The sequence below is a fragment of the Chaetura pelagica genome, unplaced genomic scaffold (genome assembly GCF_000747805.2).
Source record: "Chaetura pelagica isolate M959 unplaced genomic scaffold, ChaPel_1.0 scaffold72, whole genome shotgun sequence".
Classification (NCBI taxonomy): domain Eukaryota; kingdom Metazoa; phylum Chordata; class Aves; order Apodiformes; family Apodidae; genus Chaetura; species Chaetura pelagica.
The window spans coordinates 1,834,639-1,856,396 of record NW_009952560.1 but is presented as its reverse complement, the minus strand read 5'-3'; the positions used below and the strand labels follow the sequence as shown (position 1 = coordinate 1,856,396).

The following is a 21,758-nucleotide window of genomic DNA, read 5'->3' as shown; positions in this document are numbered from 1 at the left end:
ATCTTTCATGCCAACTTTCTGTTTGTTAAAAAAAAATCCTGTGACAACACAAACAACCCTGTACATGATCTATGGTCAATTACTATATTTGACATTCAATCACAAAGTAGTTTAGAGAATGTTATGCTTACTTTTAAAATACATTTTCAGTGAGGGTCAAACAGTATAGCACCCACTGATTTGCTTTGCATTTATGCTGTAAACAATATAGGTGAAAGTCTGAAGAGGTACTTTTTCAATTAATATATATTCAGTTAATGGAAATTGTTCTGGTAGCAAAGCACCACACCAAGATAACTTACTACAACAGTAGCTTCTACTGCTTTATTGTATTTAGGCAAAAATCCATGTGCTGTAGTTCCAGGGGCCTCCTTTCCTGCAGTTTTAGTCAGGACTTTTGTAGGGTCCTAATATTCAAAAACCCTACAAATTACAGAGTTTCCAGCTCCTGTGCTGCAGGTCTAATACTAATGGCCCCTTAACTTGGAGCAAAGGAAAAGTAACACAGGAGACAATGACAGAGCCAGTTACCAAAATCAGTGCTCAAACCCAAGCAGCTACTCACAAGCAAGCTTTTGGCCTCTGTGCCAAAGCCTAGCAAATTCTATGAATTATCCAGAAATACAGGTGGGTTGTACACAGCCAGGGCCAGCTGCAGCTGGGACAAAAGCCCAGGCAAGAGAGCGTGTGGAGGTCCCACTGTCTGCAAGCAGATGTGAGCTCAAGGGAAAGCAGCTGTGCTGGATGCCCCGATGGGTATTTCTCCACAGCACACCCGGCACAAGAGGCACAAATGGTTGCCCGCTGTTGCTGGAGGGAAATATCATGCAAAAGAGACTTGGCAAGCCTGGGATTTCAGAAGAGGAGGGTCTGCACCCCACTTGACCTGGGGATGTGGGATCTTCGATAGGACTATTACAATCACAGAGCTTATAAAATATATTTGGAAAGACTTTTGTGTTGGTTTTGGGATAGCACACAGAGGCCCCAGGAATCCACTCTGAGGCCTTAAATCTGTGGCCAAACTCCAGCAAAAACCATATGTTAGTTGTATTGCCACCTTTTTCTTTTCCCATTTTAAAGGACCACGCCCTGTGCAGTGAAGGAAAGGCAGCCTCAGGGCGAGAGAGAGGCTCATATACCACTTCTCTTATCTGGAGAAATCCTGTGCTAACGATGTGAATAATCCCAAGCCTGTTTTCTGTCATTTACTGACTGTGACCTGCTTGTTTTCACCTTTACAAGGGGAATAGCACTGGGGAGGTTTATGTACACAAAGTACTGGGCTTTACGTGCTGCCTCTAAGACTCCATGTTGTGTTTGGAGGGAGGTGAGCCCCAGGCAGGCTGCCCCCAGCAGCAGCCCAGACCCCGAGAGATCTCCTATCTGCATAGCCCCCCTAGCTGGAGGCACTGCCACCCATTCTGCCCTTGCAGGAGAACAGGCCGAGGACTATGGTGACAAACAGGGGCTCCTTTCACCCCATGTTCCCCATCCCAGCTGCTCTCAGCAGCCACCACTTGTTGGCACCAGCTTTGGATTTTCGTAGCACTCCACCCATAACTAGAATACTAACCAGCACCCAATTTAGCTTTGGTTCTAATAAAAAGTGAAAGTTAAAAGTGGCACAAGCAGCAGATAAAGGTCTATTAAAAACTGGCTGGGATCATGCCAGGGATGAAGGCCAAGGCAAGGGGAGGAGCCAAGACAACTGCAAAGCAATGGGTATTTCACAGTACTGGATAATTAAGAAACCCAAAATATTTTCCATCTGTTTTTTTACCCCTTATGTCACCGAGACAATAAAACATATACAAGTACCAACAGGCTGTGTTTCAACTTCGATACCAGGATTTCTTTCCAGAAGAGAACATCCTTACTTCAGCAAGGAGAAGCCAGGGTGAGGAGGTTGTGATTATAACACCCTCAAAGTATATATATATATAGTATATAGCTAAACCCACACTTCTGCTCACTCATCCATATTACAGCCTAATGAACAATAGGTAAAACCTGCCCATTTTGGATTAACAATGGTGAAAATAGGTGAATATGCTGGCATTGCATTAAGAAAAAACACTGAGGACTGGTGCTCTTGTTTAAAGCTACTTCAGTAATGATCCAGACGTAGTCTGTGTAGAAGTTTATGTGTAGGTCTTTCCACCAGGAGCAGGGGGTTGGACCAGGCATTAAGCCTGCAGAAACTTCTAAAAGAACGAGTTTTTGTGGCTATGCAAATAGTGTCCAGTATTTCATTATTACATAGTAAAGTATTCTTCATTAAACTACATACTATCTGTGGTGTGAGGAAATACAAGTGAGAAGAAAATTAGATTCATATGGAAGTCGTTTCTGGCAATGCACTGGTGGCCACCCCACAACTGCACAGCCAAGAGCTTAAGGGCTGCACAGTGAAACAGCAGCTTATCAACTCCATCCTCAGTTTCTCCTTCATTTTTGTGCAGTGTTTAATTCAAAACACAGCACTATGATCTCACTACTTGGAAAAAAGCAAAAATCACAAACAAGCCACCATGTTTGGTTTTAAAAGCTCTTTTTTGCCATCTAATTAAGAGGGGAATTAAAAAAACCTAGAATTCACAGTGAAGCCAGTAGACAGTGCTTTAGCAGCTGCCACACCACTTCCGACTGTCTTTGAAAAACCTAACCCAAAAAAATTCTTGGACACTGCTTCATTGCCAGTTTTATACACACAGATTTAGTTGCTCTAGAGAGGCCATCACAACCTCTAGTATTGAGGTAGTTGTGCTCTAGGGACATGGACATCAAGCCTCTCTATTTTACAGGCAGGAGGAAGATGAAAGGAAAGAGTCTCCAGAGTCCTAAGGACCAGGCTGATGTTCTAGAATAGTTCCTGAAAGGAGGGGGGACAATCTGGAGGATCTTAAGAGGACCAGAACCAACAAGCAATCCTGATGGTTATAAACCTAGCCTCTGACAGAGACGACAGTCTAAAGTGGGCGAAATACACTTGAAACAAGAAATAAAGAAGCATATTTAGAGGTTTTTCAAAGCAAATGTGAAAAACAGTGAGCAAATACTTTGAAGACTAGCCTAATTTAGTGAAATCATTCAGTAAAAATGTCTCTTTATAATACGCTGAAAAACTGTTTCTAAATGAAAGCATTCCTGGAAACAATACTGACCCTAAAATTAATTTGCAGACGGATGTTCAAATACTCTTAACTTGCATATCTAATACCATTTTAAGAACATTTCAAACAGTCTAGACTAATAGATGAGCTTAGAGTATATTACAAACTTGTAAAAACACCAAGATTTGTAAAACAATTCCTTTAAGTACCACATCAAAAGAGCAGAAATGTCAATGAACACACTTCTTTGCAAATACTGAATGGTGTGTTATTTCTGTGCAATCTACAAAAACACAAGTACAGACACTGAGGTTTCTGGATCTCTTGTAAGTTTAACAGTAGCTAGGAGCTCTTAGATCTCAAGCTATAATAAATATTGTATCCTACAGGAGCCCATCGGGAATCTCAGCTCATGTGTTGTTCCACAGAAGATTGTGGTGTCAGATATGATTAGAATCAACACTTTCCACTTCTTCAGAGCTTTAAAGCTACCTACACAGAACATCAGCAGTAAGTGTTAATGAAAGACAATTACAGGACACATACAACAATCCTATATTCAGGAAGAGTTTGTGTTAGCTACTGATGTACAAAATACCTATTGTGCATTTTGGGTTTTCTTCCCATAAATAAACATCAGGCTCAGCCTACACCATGCTGTAGCACATTGCTATTTTTTAGCTGACAATCCATTATATGAACTGAAAGTGGCTTCCCCAACTGGAAATCAGTACCTAACACTTAAGCAAGAAGACACTCCACTCTCTGTGTTAATGGACCACTGGCACATGCATCAACTGGGTTGTGTGACATGAGAAGAACTATTTGAGCAAGAGGACTGCAGCAGGGACCATGAATGTGGAGGCCTCACTGCAACTAAATTTCATACACAAAGGAAAACCTCATTATCCTGTATTTGGTTATTATGTTGGTCAGGTCACAGCCTCACTTTCATCTCGCTATGACATCAACATGGAAATCACCGGGTTTCTTGTTTGTCAGACTCTCTTGTGAACCATCACAACTCACATCAGCAAGATGAAGAAGGTGGGCATTAATCACCTTGGGGCATTAATCACCTTGAGTAACCCAAGTGGCTTAAAGTCAAATTCATGTCAACACAGCAGGGTATAGAAATTGTTGATTTTTGATTTTCAGTTGCATCTGTAAAACTAACTTACATGTTGCATGTTTTTTTTCCTTTAGCTGATACACATTTATGTGTTAAAGCACAACTACCTTACAACAGGTAAATTGCTTCAATTGCTAACAGCCTCCTCAAATACAGTACAGGCAAAGTGGGAGGAGGAACAGCAATCTCTTAGCAGGGTAACCAGCTACCCCACATTACCTATGTCATGCTGCACGGAGTGAGTTCCCATCTCCAGAACTGACAGACCAACCCACCCACAACCATCACAGAGAGGCAAAAATAAACCAGTATATAACAATTCTCCTGCCTTTCAGTCACTGTTCCCATGCTTGTCCTCTCCAGTATACTTCTCCTGCCTACCGAAAACACCCACCAGTGTTTCAAGACATTAATGCTACTCCATGTATCCCTGCAGCTGAGTCTTTTCCCAAGCCAGGCAATAGTCCAGCAGCAAGTGCCCAGTCAGTAGTGTCAGGTCATTTTAATTTCTCTTCACATCTCCATAGTCTATAGGGCATTGCTGTTTGTAGATGTAATCATGTATACTGCACTGGCATCTTGGAGCCTGCTGAAGTCAGTTCTGTCTTAAGGCTCTCTTCAAAAACCATCAGATAACATTTTCTCAAATTAGATGAAATAAATCAAGTTGAAAAAGTTCCAAGTATGAGAATGTTGTATTATACAGTTCTCACACACACACACATCTAGCAGGACAGATGAACAGGATGGGGAGAGCACAAGCACATGCAAGTGTGTGCTACTTCACTGAGAAAACAAAGAAACCCAGAGTATATCTCACACACCATTAATATCCTAGGAATAATACACAGAATGTTTTGAAAATAAGTAAAAATAATAAGTGTTTTAAATAGATATGATATTAACAGAATTGACTCAGCAGTTATTCCAGGAAAGAATCATAACATAAACTCATTTAAATTTAAGCTGACAGAACACAGAAGTTCAAAACAAACAATGCTGGGTATGCATTTTTGCTGCTACTAAACAGGTGATGCCCTCTAAGAACAGCTTGTTATATGACCATTATTAAAACTTCTCAATTGCTGTGAAGAATAGACCAAGGGCCAAATCTCTTCCTTGGCTTCAAAGCTCTGCATTATATTCGGAGGATCTGAGTGCAATCTCTATCTGCAACAACAAACTACCTTTATACCAGCCAGGTAATTACAGGTTCAGGTCAAGGACTCCAGACCATATTGATTACATCTCTTTGCAACAAGGACCCTCCAGCACTGGCCGGCTCCACTCGAGCAGGGCAGCTCAAGTATCCGTGACGCCAGGGCTCCCCGGGCCCTACCAGCGCCCGTAATGGGAAACCAGCCACTGCTCAGGCCTGTCAGTTATTGCCTGTGGCAAGAAGGACAGCCTGGGAATTCATAATGTTGGTGACTTCATCTGCCAGCTGCATTCACACATCTTTACTACCTGAATAACTGATCTCTGCTACTCCAAGGCAGCACTTTCTGGTGTACAGCGTTTGGGAATAAATATTTGATCGCGCATACAACAGAAAAGTGCTCAGATGGTTTAAGGTGTGACAGCAGAAGTGTTTATTAAATTCCAAGTGAGAGCATTGCTGGACAGTAAAAATTTGTCCCCTGGTCCCTATCTTACAGGTGTGGTGACGAACAATAAAAGATCCTTCACAGGCAGAGGGGGAGAAGGTAGGGAAGGCAACTTCCCTCCCTCCCCCACAAAGCTAATTCTTTTGTTCATTAAAGCCTCTGCAGGCAACAAGCTATCTGTCCATGACCAGCCAGTCACACACAAAAGAAAGGGAAGTACTAAATTACAAGCCAATTTTAAGTGGACATTGGTTGAAATAACCAGAAGAGAGCTTAGTATTGTCAGAGTTTCATGCTACAATAATAAACAATCTTCATTAAAAAATGATGTGTGTATCCCTAAGAAGCACAGCACATGCCAGGTCTCAGAAAAGAACATAAAGGTTCCCCCACACCACACACAACCAAAGAGGAAAAAAAATGCTCAGGATCTTTTTCTCCTACAATTCAATTTAATTAAAACCCTCCCACTCTTAACTTTTGTATTCATCCTAAGCAAGACAGCAATAGAAATCTCCTCCGAGTAGGAAAAGGCTGATAGAAATAGAGATCAGACAACTTCACTGTCAACACTTCCCTACTCTGCTGACAATGCAGCAAAATCATTACTTGTCTGATGGATAAGTGTCAAAGACCTCTTTGTTTGAGGGAATAAACAAGGCTTTTCATAAACACACACACAGATGCATGCACTTTTTTCTAACTGAGCAGGATTGAATTAGCAGCTATGCTTGAGCATACCCGAGTACCTGAACCCTTCACATTTGGTACAGTTTAAGGCAACACTTGCCCTTACAGACTCAATGCAGCTGTGTGAGCAAATTTACTGTGATCAGGAACTGCTGCAAAGCCCTTTCCCTAGAGTTTTCTATTTCTGAAAGTTCAGATATCCTAACCCTCCCACACCCTTAAATTTCTCTATTATTTAGTACTAGTAGAGTTCTATCAGGTTTGATCTTCAAGTATATAACATACATGATATGCATCATTCATTCACAGGTTATTGTATAAAAATGCAGGATGGTGCCTGGAAATACTCAATTACAAGTCCAGCCTATGCTTGTATTTTCTAGTATTAGTCTCCATCACTCTGTAGATACCCTCAAGCCAGCCAAAAATCGTATCTGAAGACAGTCCCATCAAAGAAAGGAACAGCATTCAGTGCATACAGGTAATGGGAAGTTTTCAAATCATGCCTGTAGAGGGGTTGAAATAAATACAGTTTAGCCTTTTTTGGTTTTTTTTTAGTTGCACTACAAATTTCTGTCTCAGGTATTTGATTTGGTTGTGTGAAGAACGTGACCTTCAGTTACAGCATCTCCTGCAGACAAGGCACTTATAAGGGTTTTTCCTCCATCTCTGGTGCCTAATAGCCTCAAATGTAACCTGATGTACCCACCTTTGGTAGACCCGCTGCAATCAAAGCACTGCTTTGGAAAGGACAGACAGACACACGTGTCTGCTTGCTACACACAGCAGCATTCACCACATGCACAGAGGTGGTTCTACTGCAGCATTTTTATTAAAGGCTTCCTGCTTCATACAGCTCTAAACTCAGTCTTGTCCCTTTAACATTTCTAACTGCCAATCTGGAACAGCATCTGGAATTACAGTGCATTTCATCCTTGAGGGTATATTCTCTCTGTGATGCATATAACTGTGTGCATTGAGGGACGAATGTCCAGTAGCTTTAGGTAACTACATTTTTGCAAACATTTCTTAAAGATTTCATTAAAAAAAACAAAACAACAAGAGAATAGTATGTCAGCAGAATTTTAAGTCAAACTGAAATAGGCTTTTTAAAAAAAATTTACCCAAGGAATCTTTAGAGATACTGCTATCCATTTTCAAAATGCTATTGCAAATTTTCAGGATTGATTTTCACATCTTAGAGTTCTGTACTTTTTACACTTTTGCAAATGATCTTGTGAAAAAATACTGTCATTAGTATATTGTAGTTTCACAGACATTTGAAAATAGTGATTAAAATAATTACACGGTTGTCTTAGTAACACAGCAACAGAGTTGTCACCAAAGGGGGAGAAGGAAGGAAGTTATCAAGAACAGTGGAAGAATAATGGAAGATGATAAACATGTACTTGAAATCTTTTGATAGGAAGAACAAGTGATGGAGCTAGATAAGAAGAGGCGCCACGCTGGTTCTATCTCTAAGCAACAGGCAATCAAACAGCCAGATAAGCATCTTCATAAAGTGCAACAGACTCGAATGCATGGGTCATAACTGAAGAATCACTTCCTGGTTCAGCTTAGCTAGTAAAAATTTATGACCTACTTAAAATCCTTCAAACCTAAAAATGTATTTCCCAATAAATTTGTTTTCCATAAAGACTGTAAGCCATTTAGGGCATGCCTTGGTAATAGCAGGAAATGAGAATACTTACAGTAGTGGATTGTAGCATAAAAAATGCAATGTTAGACTTGAACAGCATTTAAAGTAAAATCTTAAAGATTCAGAGCTTAACTTAATGCAATTGTCTGCACATCTCAAAGGTGGGAAAAAAATATAAAATACTTTTCTTCCTTTTGCTGGGCTCTGTTACAAGAATAGCATGAGGTCTCAAACAGTGCATGATTTCTCTTCCTTTACTCTGGAACAGAATTCACACCTGTGTACCCTCACACAACATCTGGTGTATCTACCCTAAATTTGGACAAATAATTTCTGCATGGGAAAGGATGGGGATCAGGCAATATGAAAACTGAAAATAGATGGTCAAGCCACTCAGTCAAAAATCAATTCAAATCCATACTGTCTGGCAGTGAAGTTAAATAAAATACTGCTATCAGCATGTCCCTAACAAAATCCATGTATTGTTTATGAGAAACTTATGAGGTGTTTTAACAAACCTGAGTCACTGCTGTACAGTAAATATATTCTCAGTGTCATAACAATGTATACTATTGACTGTGGCAATTTTAATATGAACACACATGTTAAAGGCATTACCAATAGAGCTTCATCTCATTCACATGAGCCATTTCATACATTCATATGAAGCATTTAATATTAAAGCCTCATCCACACTACTGGAAAGGTTGTTTATCACCAAGGAGGTATAGTCCTATGCGGTTTGTTGTTTCTATTGTTGATGGAATAACACAGTTTTACAAAGTGTAATGGTTACAGAATGGTTCTGTTTCAGAACTAATACATATCCCTGCTACAGGTAATAGAACTGCTCTGTTCATACATGGCAGGGAGAAAACCAACCCTGACAACCCAGATATCTGTATCAGCTGGTAGTGGAGAACAGCCACGTCATTAATCACTTGGCATCTGAAGTGTCAGATACACAGACAGAAGCACTCCTATGATTTAAGCTTGCAACCTTCAAGGAACAATAGGCATATATGAATTAGTCCAAAAAGCCATAACTGTTGCATTCATGTTTTCTTCCGTAACAAATAATTATTTTCACAATTACTTTGTCATGTACTAAATGAAATAAATGTCCCTTTAAATAATCAGAATCAGATGTTTGTCTAAGCTCAACGTGACTTAATTTAACAAGTTTTAAATATTTGAAAATGAAATTGATAATGAAAATTCTCCATGCCCGAAGCAAACGTAGTTATTATCGAACTCAGTTATAAACACATCCAAGAAATACCCTGTAATACCCAAATAAATTAATTTGGCAAACCAAGCAATATCTTGGACTCAGAATTTATATCAATAGCAAATGAAGTCTGGAAGAGGAGCTTTTTTTTTAACTCTCTTTAAAACAACCTTCAGAAACCAGTTTCTGCATGTGCTACAGTCTCTTTTTACAGTTTAACCTCAATCCAATCAGCAGTCTCCAGGGATTTTCAAATCGCTAAAGATTAAAATCCTCTCCAATTTGACTGTTTGACTAATGCTACGTGTTTAATAATTCTACTTGTGAGAGATTTTATTTGACAAAATCCTGCTGCGTGGACCCTTCAGATGCTATACAGCTGTACTAGAACACAAAGCTCTGCTGTCTTTGTTTCTTTATGCAGACTATAACCCACCACTGGGCAAAAAAAAACTTTATAGTACATATATTACTATGTTGATATTAACATAACCACTGTAGTATTAAATTTACAGACTCCTTTAGAGCAAAGCAGTGAAAATGTGCCTATTACACAAACATGAGATAAACTGTCCTGTTGTCTTGACTGTTCACAGGAAATAACTGTATTTATGATTACATTTCAATGAAAGCTATTTTATAAATGAGATGGAACTGTAATATTCTACGCTTTAGGCATTCATTAATGAAAGCAATTCACTGTTAGTATTTGAAAATGTTCTGCTTTTTAGTTTAGGCAGCCTTTAGTATTCTAGAGTTCATGTTAAATGTAACATAAATATTGTGTTCATACCTTGTCACAATGCTGTGACTTCAGATTTGAGTGGCAAGAGGTAAAAAAGTAACAATCATGGCAACTTTCAGTAAGTATTTGCGTAAGACAGCACTTAACCTGCTGTGCAGCTGAAAATCATGATATCCTTTTACAGATACGGCAATGGTTAGTAAACATGTTACCAGACAAAAAAAAAAGACAAGTTTGATGAACACCACAGATACCAAAGAAAACATGAAATAAGTATGTTTCTACCTGAGGTAGCATCAATCACTGTTGAACCTCCTCTGCGATCAGAAACTGGACGTGAAGACCCCGGCATGCTCACAGGTTCTGAACGAACAGGCTGAATCCTAGAGAATAAATTATAGTTACCACCTGTGTCCAAATCCTTGCTCCTAAGGGCTGTAATTAAATCACAAACCTGAATCAGCTGAACCAATTAAGCAACTACTTACCTTTAAATCAGCCAACTGTTGAAAACTTTGGTTTTCCTTTGCTTTGTGGAGCCAAGATCTGGATAATCCAGCCAGAGACAGATTGAGGCTCTACACAAAGTGAATATTTCCAAACTATGTCTCAGATGTGAGCTCTGACAAAGCCTCAAAGGAAAAAGCTCACTCTACCCAAGCTGGTTAAAAAGCCTCTATCACCTCCTGAACAGCAGCACTTTCATTGTCAGTTTAGGAGAAAAGACACATTTGCAATTGTCTCTCCCTTTTGTAACATATAGCTATATAATTTTAAATTCTGCTTTCTTTCTACATATCTACACATGTACACAGTAAAAAAAACATTAAAAATTGACAGCTTGTGGGAGCAATTACATGCAAGGAGAAATCACACATTTCAAAACCATGTATTTTCAGTCCAAGGACAATGTGCCCAGTTTTAATGGGATTAGTCATATTATCCATCTCTCATTCTACTCCTAAAAGTTTCAGACAGAGTCCCAAACAATCCAAGTCCATACCACAGAACTTTGGACTTCAAATCACATGCAGAGTCAGAAGCATGGAAACTCATTAAATTTTGAAAGTTACTGGACAAGACACAAACACATGGTGCATAAAACACTTCTACAAAATAAGAAGCTATCAGTAAATATAAACCTGCATTTACCTTCACTCTCCTTCCTTCCCCAGGCCCACCCTCTGATCCCAATTCCAAATCAACCAACATTGCAAAAGAGATTAATTAAATACATGAAAAAGAATTACAAGGAAGCAAAGGAAGGGGAAAAAAGATAGGGAGGGGAAAACATTCCACAAGTTCCCTTACTGTTCCAACACACTAGCTGCTGCACAGTCAGCATCTAAATGTATGGCATAAAGCTCCAACTCATGGCTGAGAAAATAAATTATTAAGCAATGCAGAAACTGTGAAAGCCACGAGGATGCTAAGCAAGACCGCTGGACTTTGTACTGTCTTTGTCATCTGCACAAGAAGGGGCAGCAGAAAGCAATCTAAGCTGCTTGGCCTGGATGAATTTCTATTGTTGTTGAGTCACACATTCTTCTACAATTTTCATCTGGACAAGCCTGATGAAAACTATTACACATTCTACACAGATGGCCTTATTTAAGTATGAGGCAAGTTATTCACACAACAAATGTGAAACAGCTTAGAAATTGATTTTATTTTTACCTGAGACTGTTAAGATCAAGATCATCTGTATCAAAGTCCAGAAGAGGCTGCGGGGTATCACTTGGACCGTGCGACTGCAGCACTGAAGAACTGGATGAAATGACAGTAGTTTGGCCTGAGGGGTGGATTGTTTTGAACTGGAACTGTGGGCCCATCCACAGGCGTCGATGGGGCCCAGTGTGAGTCACTATTTCAACCTGTGGGAAGACAGAGGAATGCTTAAACATAACCCTGCAATACACTGGATAGTCCCTTGAATTCACTGAACTCCCAGAATCCTGCTCCTGTTTGGCAAAACAGAGCATTTTGTGCCATCAGTTCAGATGAATGCTGAATAAGGGAAAATTTTGAACGCTTTTGCTAGACAGAGATGCTCTTGGCAAAGCCAACAGCTTCTTGTGGAGCCTTGAAAGTCCCTGACCCACCAGTTTGAGGACACAGCACCCTGGCTCCTAAGCTGTTCCACAGACTGACTCTCCATCCTGGCTACCACTTCACCTGACCCTGTTCATTCTTCCCCTTGCCATTAAGCAATACACATGATGAACACTAAAAGCCACCCTTGTGGTTCAACAAACAGGGGAACACATTTCCACCTGCATCTACATGGAGTAGAGAGAGGAACTACTGAAAATCCACCTCTTTCAGGTAACCTCAGTCTTGACCAGGCCAAGGGCTGCACTATTCAAAAGCAAACTGTTAAGAGCTTAGTTGCTGCTGCTTTCTCCAAGTTGACACATTAGACAGCCCCACTTCACATCTATACAGAATGAAGTGGATTTGAAATCAAAGCTCCTAACTGCTGCTGGCCCATCTGAAGACAGTGCTGGCAGGGACCATCCTTCTGGAAGGCCACCAGATTCATTACAGAGAGCAATGGGAAGTGTCCTGCAAGATGCTGAACAGCCTAGGTCACGTTCATTACTGTGCAGGTGTCAGATGAACATGTATGTGCAACACACAGTTTAGAACTGCAGGTCCACATACACATATATATTAATCTAACCACAGTTCTCACAATTACAATAGAAAAGTATTTGCTTGCCATGAACAACCACCTATACATTAAATAATACAAGATGTGCGTATTGAGATGTGTGTCTGCATGTAGATGAGCAGATCTACACAGAAGCTTCTTAGTTCCATGCCTACTTCCAAAAGGGACAGAGAACACAGCCAGTGTCTTTAACAAACAATAATTTCAAATACTTAGATTTTCCTCTAGTAACTGGCTTCCAGTGAGAACCTAGACATGAACTTTCAAAAAAATAGCATATTTCAGTAAATGAAACATCCAAAATATTTTAAAAATGTCTTTTCACACTGAAAACTATAAACCTCATGAGTGTCAATTCTGGCAAACTCTTCAGTAAGCCAACTACAGGAACGCAAACAACCATGAAAATATAAGACTGGAAACATTTACAATGAGGGAAATTTGCCCTTTTAAATAGAAGAGTAAAAAAAGCCTAAGTCTTCTTTAGTACAATTTTAAAAATAAAAAAGAGCCTTTAAAGATCAAGAAAAGGAAATACGAAATGAAAATATTAAGCTCTTAATCAACTTTTAAGATGACAAAACCAGATTACTAAATTCCTAATAATTTGCCAAAATAATGATCAGCTTCACAGCTTCCTAACTCCTTAAGATGCAATTTTAAGCACTGGATAATGTTGTTCTAAGTTCTCTGCTAACGTAAGACAACAAATGCACGGCCTATTTAGCACTATTTCCATCCTTGCATTTATCTCAGCATAACTCAGACTGACTGCAGACGCTTCTGAGGGAAGTAGCTTTTAGGTAGCAGTGTAAATTAGGCCACAGATAAAGTAATCTGTATATTTTAAGCTTGAAACCATCAGTGTCACAGAGCCGAGAGGTAAACAGATGCCCTTGCAATTTTACTGAGGCTACAGCCAGATGTTTCTATTCACTTTCCTGTTGTGTGCAGGACAAACATATTGTAGCTACTTCACACTGACAGCACACATTACCCACTGTTCTAATTGAAAAGCTGAAGTGAAGGGCAGTGTTTTTTCACTGTATGCTGTTCCTGTTGATAACAACGCTTTAATTTTGAAAAACATACTTGCACTTTAGGCCTAATCTAAAGTGGCTTGCTGAGAGAATGCTAGCATCTTCCTGCTCAAATAAACTATCATCACTCTTTTCAATTAGCAAAAAATTAAACATTCCAGAGGTATCCCCTGAATTATCTGAGTTCTGTAACATCAGTTGGGATTTATTTTTTTTCTTATAAATATATTTACTCTTCCTGAAGGATTGATATAATGAAGTTCATGCAGTCTTAAGTTCCTTTGACATCTTGTATCTTCCAAGAATTAGTAATCAATCAACCCCCATAATGAAGATTTACTTTGCTCCCTTTGTCCTGAGGTTTCCCACTATAGCAGAAAGTCACCAGAACAGTAAAATAAGCTAAACTATCCAAACAGCACTGGAAAGGACAAGTGGAAAACTATAGGTGGAATCTGGGCCCCAGTGAGCTAAGGGTTAAATTCCTGTTGACTACACTAAGTAGTTTCACCATCTTTATGCTCTGACAAATTAGAGGCAGCATAAGCAAATAAGATATATCAGTGCACAGCCACACTGGAAAACTTAGGCCAGGTAAATGGATTCACATGAACAGATTCCCCAATGAATGCTGCTCCCAGACCAGTCCATGTGGAAACCTAACTTCTCATTTTTGGGAAGTGCTGTGTATGATTTATTCACCAGTGGGAGAAGAAAATCACATCCGTGAATATTTCATATTTATGCCATACACCCCAGCAACACATTTAATGCATCACTCCCATAACAACATTGTTCATAAACTAAAGGAAACCCACCTAATTTGTCAGATGAATTCCATGTATCAGGTACTCTGTAACTGCTTTGGTAAATCCAGAGCATTTGTAACTCTTATTTATTTATTTAACCTTTTATTTCTTACAAGAACTAATTCTTAGTGTATTATTCATGACCTGCATTCTTAAATGAAGTTATGTTCTGAGCCAATTATTCTAGTATGTACTGAGTTCTTAAACAGAAACTTTAAGGACTGAAACAAAGCAAGAATGGATAAAACTACTAAGATCTAACCTCATACAAAATTATGCCACTAAGCAGGATCACTCCAAAGCACGCCAGTATTTGCACCAAGCTATAACTCAAAGGAATTATCAGTAGGAAATGCAATAACAGATAACCAGGAGAAGAAGGAAGCAAGCCAATGAATCTACCATTTTTATGCTACAATGCAGTAAGTCCAGCACAGGTCACAAATGAAAAGGCATCATTGTTTGCCAAGTCAACTTCCTTTCTCCGTGTTGGAAAAAGACCAGGTAGTGGTAAATTTCTGTTGCCAACTTAAACTTCCTAATTCACCCTGAACTTCCCAAGGATGTGACTTGTGCCAGTAGCGATGGGGGCTTTACATAGTTTTTAATACAGTTTGTAGAGTTTGTAGAAAAGGTAAAGACCATCAAATTCATACCACATTAAGCCAGGAGTGAGGTCAGTTTTACACACAGCAACACCCATGGCCTACTAGAAGCTTACTTTCCATTTTGAAGAAAGTTGTGAATTTTACTTCCAGTGGATGCTATTCCTGCTTCACTGCTGAATGGGAGCTCCCTCAAAAAGCATACCTGGGAAAGCCACTCTTCATCCTCTTGCCCACTGTGGTCAGATGCTAAGCTGTCATATGACTCATGTCGAGTGATCGGGCCAGGGCTTCCTGGTGGAACCACTGAAAAAAACAAAACAAAACAGAAAATTTAAGAAATCAGTTTTACTGTTAAAATGCTTTAAAACACCCCCCCAAACAAACAAAAAACCACCACCAGAAAAAAACAAACAAACAACAAACAAACAAAAACTGTCAGTAAATTCTATATTCCAATGTTGTATTGCATTATAGCAATACTGTAGAACAATTCTGGGCAGATAAGAATAACACTTTTTTTCAGCTGCACATGACAGTGATAACTAGAAGGATATATTAGTTTAAACTGAGGGACAATTCAGCCATGACTGGGTACATTTTTCTTTGACTCAACATCAGATCTGCCCACAAGTGCTGATCAGCAAACTTTTTCTTGACATCACCATGAAAATCGGACAGAACTGTAACTTCTACTGTTTTCAAAGACTGGTACAAACAAATCAATTCACAGAGCAAAACTAAATTAATTTTGTTCCTCTGTTCACTACTTTCATTCATCTTCATATGAACACACTGCAACAGAAAACTGCAAGTTCTTCAGCTCTCCAGACTGCATGATACCTCAAACCACTTCTAAAATTATAGCCATCTACACATACAACATGGAAAATCACAATTTAGTGTTCAAATGCTACCACAAAAGAGAGTCATAGACTTGCTATTGTAAGAATTAGTATTTAATAATTCCTGGTCCTTGAGTCACTTAAATATATTAGCAAAATGTAGAGCCTAGCTACTTTACTTCCTATGGCAGTAGCTTTATGCTGCTCTAACTAAAATGTCACACTTGGGAACCACAAAAGACTTTAGAAACAGCAAAAGGCCAACAAGCACCCCAGATAATAAGAAAGGTGGAATTTTTCATTCTATTGTACCTGCTCACTGTCTGGGGCCTGCTGGAGGCCTAGATTCAATACCGAGAGCTTGAGAGAAGACACCACAAAAGCAAATTAAAAGAAGCAAATGGAACAATGATATTTTTGCTTTGGCAAAACAAGAGAGTTTTATGCTACAGCATCAAGATGCTGAACAATACAAAAATTCAAAGCAGTATTTCTAAATTGACAATCTAAAAATGACTCAAATTTTTTAAAATTAATGTTAAAAAACTGTATTATTCCAGGGTTGACCTTTACGTGTCAAGCTTCCATCCACTACAAATTTTTACAGCTTTGTTGTAAACCCCTAATAATAAGAGTTTATAATGGCAAAGCAGACACATTCGTAACCATAAATACAGAACGGCGCCTCTGTAACACAAACAGCACAGGGTTTTCATAAATCCATACACTACATGAAATGAAGGGATTTTCATCTTGTTTATGTAAGTGGGATCTGCACCCAACCTCAGCCACAGAGCCATTTCTAACACCTCTGTATCGCAGCCTGTCCTTATTCCAAAACCCGCCATATACCAACTTCAGTTCAGGCCCTAACTTATTAAAGAATTATTTAAATAAAGAACTATTTCAAGTGCTACATCCATCAGGACATATTCTTACAAAGTGCCAAGTTTTTCCCAGGAGATCCCACGCATCTGCCATATGCATTGAATTAATCCAATCGGCGCCTGGGCCGGTGTGTACGCCCACACCTCAGCAGCCGCAGCCGTTAAGAGTTCAGCCTTGTGTGTCCATCAGTTTTCAGGAGAGCACAGAAACAACATTCATCTGCTTCATTAAGACCATGACAGATCTAATTCAATGACTTACGGATGTGTCTGTCCAGCCCGTATCAAGCTCATGTTCAGGAACTGCACATACCTTCCTGGATTGCAAACAGCTGACAGTCACAGCAAATATCTGAATATAAGACCATAATGTCTCCAATTCTTCCACACCAGCAAAGTTTATATTTGAAACCAATGAAACAAAACCATTATTTTGACACGTTTTGCTGTTGCCCTAATCTTCCCCATATCTCCTGACTCCCCTACAATAAATTGTGCTGCCTGCAGTGCTGCCTGTTGCTGAGGGCACAGCTGATCAACTGCAGGCTTTCCTGTTATTGAACTCTGCTAACAAACTGTTCATGACTCCAGCAGATGTTTCTGCTTTCAAACCAACAGGAACTTTATGGACTGTTCTGAATTTTTTTTTGTTCTTTCTATCCCAGGGGTAACTACTAGAGCTGTCATGATTAGGGAAGCTGTTATTCAGTGACTAGCTGCAAGAACTCTCTAGCCCAGGCAGCAGCACCCACCCTGCTTTGTCACGATACTTCTCCCTTGCATAATCATTTTACATTTTACTGGGGATTCAAGATGGCTTTAAAGGGAATAAGAAGCTGAAATTTAAGAAGAGTTTTGGTCCTGCACTTTATGCCTTTTCCTGAGGAATCACAGCTTTGCACAGCTCTTGCAGTAAGACACATTTCAGACCCCAGCATTAACTCTTTCTACCAAAAAGTGACGACATGCTGAATTCCATGGAAAAGCTCTGCCTTAGAGTTCACCAGCAGGGCAACAGTGATAAAGCCTCAGCTGAGGTCAAACCTCAGTAATTTATTTTGCTATTTAATAAAATAGCATTTATGTACCACACCTATCACACAAGCAGGCATTTAATGAGAGTCTGGTTTTGATAGCAGGATCCCATAACACCAGTCCCAGCCTCACCACAGGCAAAGCAAGCTCGACTCCCACTGCCCTTAGTGGGAGCACAGGGTGTTTTGTGAGATACAACCTTTCAAGACAAGTGATCCTTGCTGGAGCTTTGCCATGGCTGTACTGCTTGTTACTGACAGACATACGGTCATTTTCTCAAGTTAAAAATAGCCTTGAAGTTACAGAAACAAATATGTCCTAAAAACATAAAACTGCTGCTTTCTTCCTTTCTGGGTCACACACCTCTTGCATTGGTATCAAGTTCCAAGATGAGATTAATTTAAGCCTGGAGGGACATTTCCAGGAATTTGAGCTCAAAAGTAATCTTTAATCTTCCAGTTAATTCTTTGAAAATCTGAAATCACACTGGAAATTATGGCAGCCTCTTCTTACACATCAGTGAAGCCATCCTTATGCTGTAACACAGAGGGGTTTTTCATTTTCCAGATAAATTTACCATCATGCAAGATAGCAAATGATAAAATTCAAATTCTTCAAAGGCTTTGCTGCAAGGAGTGTGGGTTTTTTTTCTTGCACTCCCGTAATTTCTCTTTCATTGAGAAAAAGTCACAAATGGCACATGGACAGACAAGGAGCAAATAAGCTCTTGTTCCACTGAGATATTTTACTGCCAATTGCAGGTGGTTTGTACCTTCCTAGAATAATAAATTCAATACTTTGTGCCTGAGAGATGCCAATTTTTAACTTTTTGCTATTTTTACACCAACATGTGGGACAAACCTATTTCAAATATCAGAATGCAATGGAGTTTGTTTAATCTAGAAATACACAAAATTGCAGAAATTGGTACAATTAACCATGGAGCAAAAAAGTACAGAGAAAATGAATGTTTATTAAAAATCTAAGGTGAGCACTAGCATGTACAATTTCTGTTTATGCAGTATAGCAGGACATGAATCTCTAAACTTTACTTATAAATGCAAAAAACCTTCATAAGCAAGCACTGAAGGTCACTTTTCAAAAACCAGAATGCGACCTGCAGCAAAAATCAGCTTTGCCACAAATATTTGCCAGGGGGTTAAATGTATTAGAGTGGCTCAAAAACAATAGTAGCACCTTTAATCCCTGTCCTTCTTTGAGTGAAAAAGTGATCTGCATTGACTCTAAATCTGGAATATACTCCTGTCCCTCCATCCTGACAAGCTCTACCGAACCACTCCAAATTTAACTAAGGAAGAACAGAATCTCAGTGCAAACTGTTTTACTTCATCTTCCTTCGTAACTTGAATGCTGCCATCTCATTTTCTACCCTCAAAATCGTAGGTGCAGGTGCTTACCCATCACCTAAATTTTTAAAGTTTGCAGACTCCTTTCTTTCAGTTACAGGATGAACCTTACTAATATATTGAAGAAAGATTATTAAAAGAAAGGGTCTGAAAAAAACCCAAACCACTACAACTTTAGTGATGTGTGTTGTCATTGGAAGTGCCAGGAAAACTGCACAGAAGTGTCTGTGGAGGCAAAAGTTTCAAGACAAGGTGAAACAAAGGCTAAAATACAGCTGAACTGATGTTCCCCAGCAACTCCAAGACCTGATTCAATGATTAAGTATGAAACAAAGCCTATGGTTTTGAAACTTTGCCATGGTATTTAGTGACAAATACAGAAAACAAACCATTTTTACTGATGTGAAATAATCTGCATAGACATTCCTGACACGTGAGCAAGACCTAGACAAATACAAATGCTTGACGAATATTGGAATTAACAAACAGTGGTTTTGTTCAGAGATGAGCTAATTATACAATAAATACCTAGACCTAAGACGAATCTTTACTCATCCAAAGATTATAAATTGTCATCTTTCAGCAGCATTGAAGTGTTGGAACAAAGAAACACTACAGCTCAATTGTAGTGTGCGCGCTTATGGTTTTAATTTGCGAACAATAAATCATTAGTTTTACTTAGTTTTGTGTACTTCTTGAACCAAAAGGTTTTAATTTTCTCATTTATATAAATAAGCTTTACACAATTCAATTTAATTGAGAGTTATATATGAAATTCCCGATGTGCTCTTCTCCAAGGCATGTATGTTTGTCCAAATTAAGAGCAAACAAAGGCACTGGCAGACTATAAAGACTGTTAGTTCTGTGCTGCCTGCCATACACATGCCTGCAGACACCCTGAGAGCTTTCCTTTATTGCAACTGAACACACAACATTTATAATTCGAAATAAGATTCTAAAATCTAGTAGAAACAGAAACAATGTACTTAATTCATTAAGTCTGAAGTCTATCCTGTGTCCACAGGCAATCTCTAGTCATGGCCATGGCAAACAGAATGAAAATGACATATCCCTTGTTTCATACAAATCACCACCCCACATCTGATTTTGATGCTTTTCCTGTGGTTCCCAAGTTACATCTAAAATGATCATAGGTGGTTTAGAGACCTGAGGTAATCACATGTTGTCAACAAGCTTCTGGACTATTTCTCTTAATATTAAGCTCCACAATTCGAATTATTTACTTCATGCTTCTTTTGGAACTACTGATGCATTAGTTACATCGTGTTACCCATGACAAGTAGAATGTGACAATTCTGGTTCAGGTCTACATGCAGCAACTTTGAATTCAACAGGTTCACCTTTTTCCCATCTTATAGATGTGATCTCATTTCTGTCAGAGGTTGTTTTTTGTACCCCACAGTCAGAATTACCATGTAGTTCAAGTTCAATAACGACTTGGAGAGTTTCACTGCCTGCATGTTCCTGACCCTTCTCTAGCAGCACTCAGCTCTGTGCCTGCTGGCTCTGCCTCTGCTCAAGTTGACAATAAGGTGAAGACCTGACTTTCATTTTAGACAGAGTGCTTACAACCATGTTTAAAATAAACTGTGTGCAGTTAGATGATATGCTCTATGTATTTTTACTCGTGGCTTTATGTTATTGAACTAAGTTCTGGTTTTAATGCATTTCTCAGCTTGTAAACTTCTGCAGGAGCATGCCATGCAAGTGGAAATATCCTCTTTTACCCAAAACTTCTTCCTTCTAATTTTTTTCCTGCTATGACTTTCTGAGATTCTGTATATGTATAAATATAATGATATGTATAAGTATAATAAATATGTATAAATATAATAAAATTAAGCTTAAAAACCACCTGTAAAGCATGAGTTTAGCCAGCCTAACAGCAATTTCACATCACTGACTGACTTCTACATTTACTCATTCATTATTTATATATTGCCCACAGTTTATTAGGTGCTTTACAGACCATCCATTCTCTGTATCACCACTTTATTCTTTAAACAATAGTGAGGTCTGTAATCACGATATGAATTCTCCTTAGGTTTTCCCAAGCTTTGATGACTGCTTTACTTGCTCCTTACTTTACACTGGTTTGATAGTCAGCAGCCTGGCTTTTTTTTTAATTTTTTTTTTTCCCCTAAAAGGTGCATAAGCAAAAGGTGTATAAGTGTTCAGGCTTCACCACTACTCCTGGTTGCACTGCAAAACCACTGTATGTTCACTGTGCCTAATTCCAGCTTCCTTTAACTAACATTCCCATAAGAAACCAGCCCAGTACAACGAACATTTAA

The 21,758-nt window shown here is 39.0% G+C and overlaps 1 protein-coding gene across 2 annotated transcripts in view; it reads right to left on the bottom strand.

Moving 5' to 3' along the window:
- The window catches only part of BCAS3 (breast carcinoma amplified sequence 3), a 352,402-nt gene that overhangs the window by 180,040 nt on the left and 150,604 nt on the right, over window positions 1-21,758 (bottom strand). For both annotated transcript variants that reach the window (XM_010009054.1, XM_010009055.1), the window contains 3 exons: window positions 15,515-15,615; window positions 11,859-12,055; window positions 10,467-10,564 (listed from right to left, as the gene is read on the bottom strand). In XM_010009054.1, coding sequence (XP_010007356.1) covers window positions 10,467-10,564; window positions 11,859-12,055; window positions 15,515-15,615 — 396 coding nt within the window. The remainder of the gene's footprint in view (window positions 1-10,466; window positions 10,565-11,858; window positions 12,056-15,514; window positions 15,616-21,758) is intronic.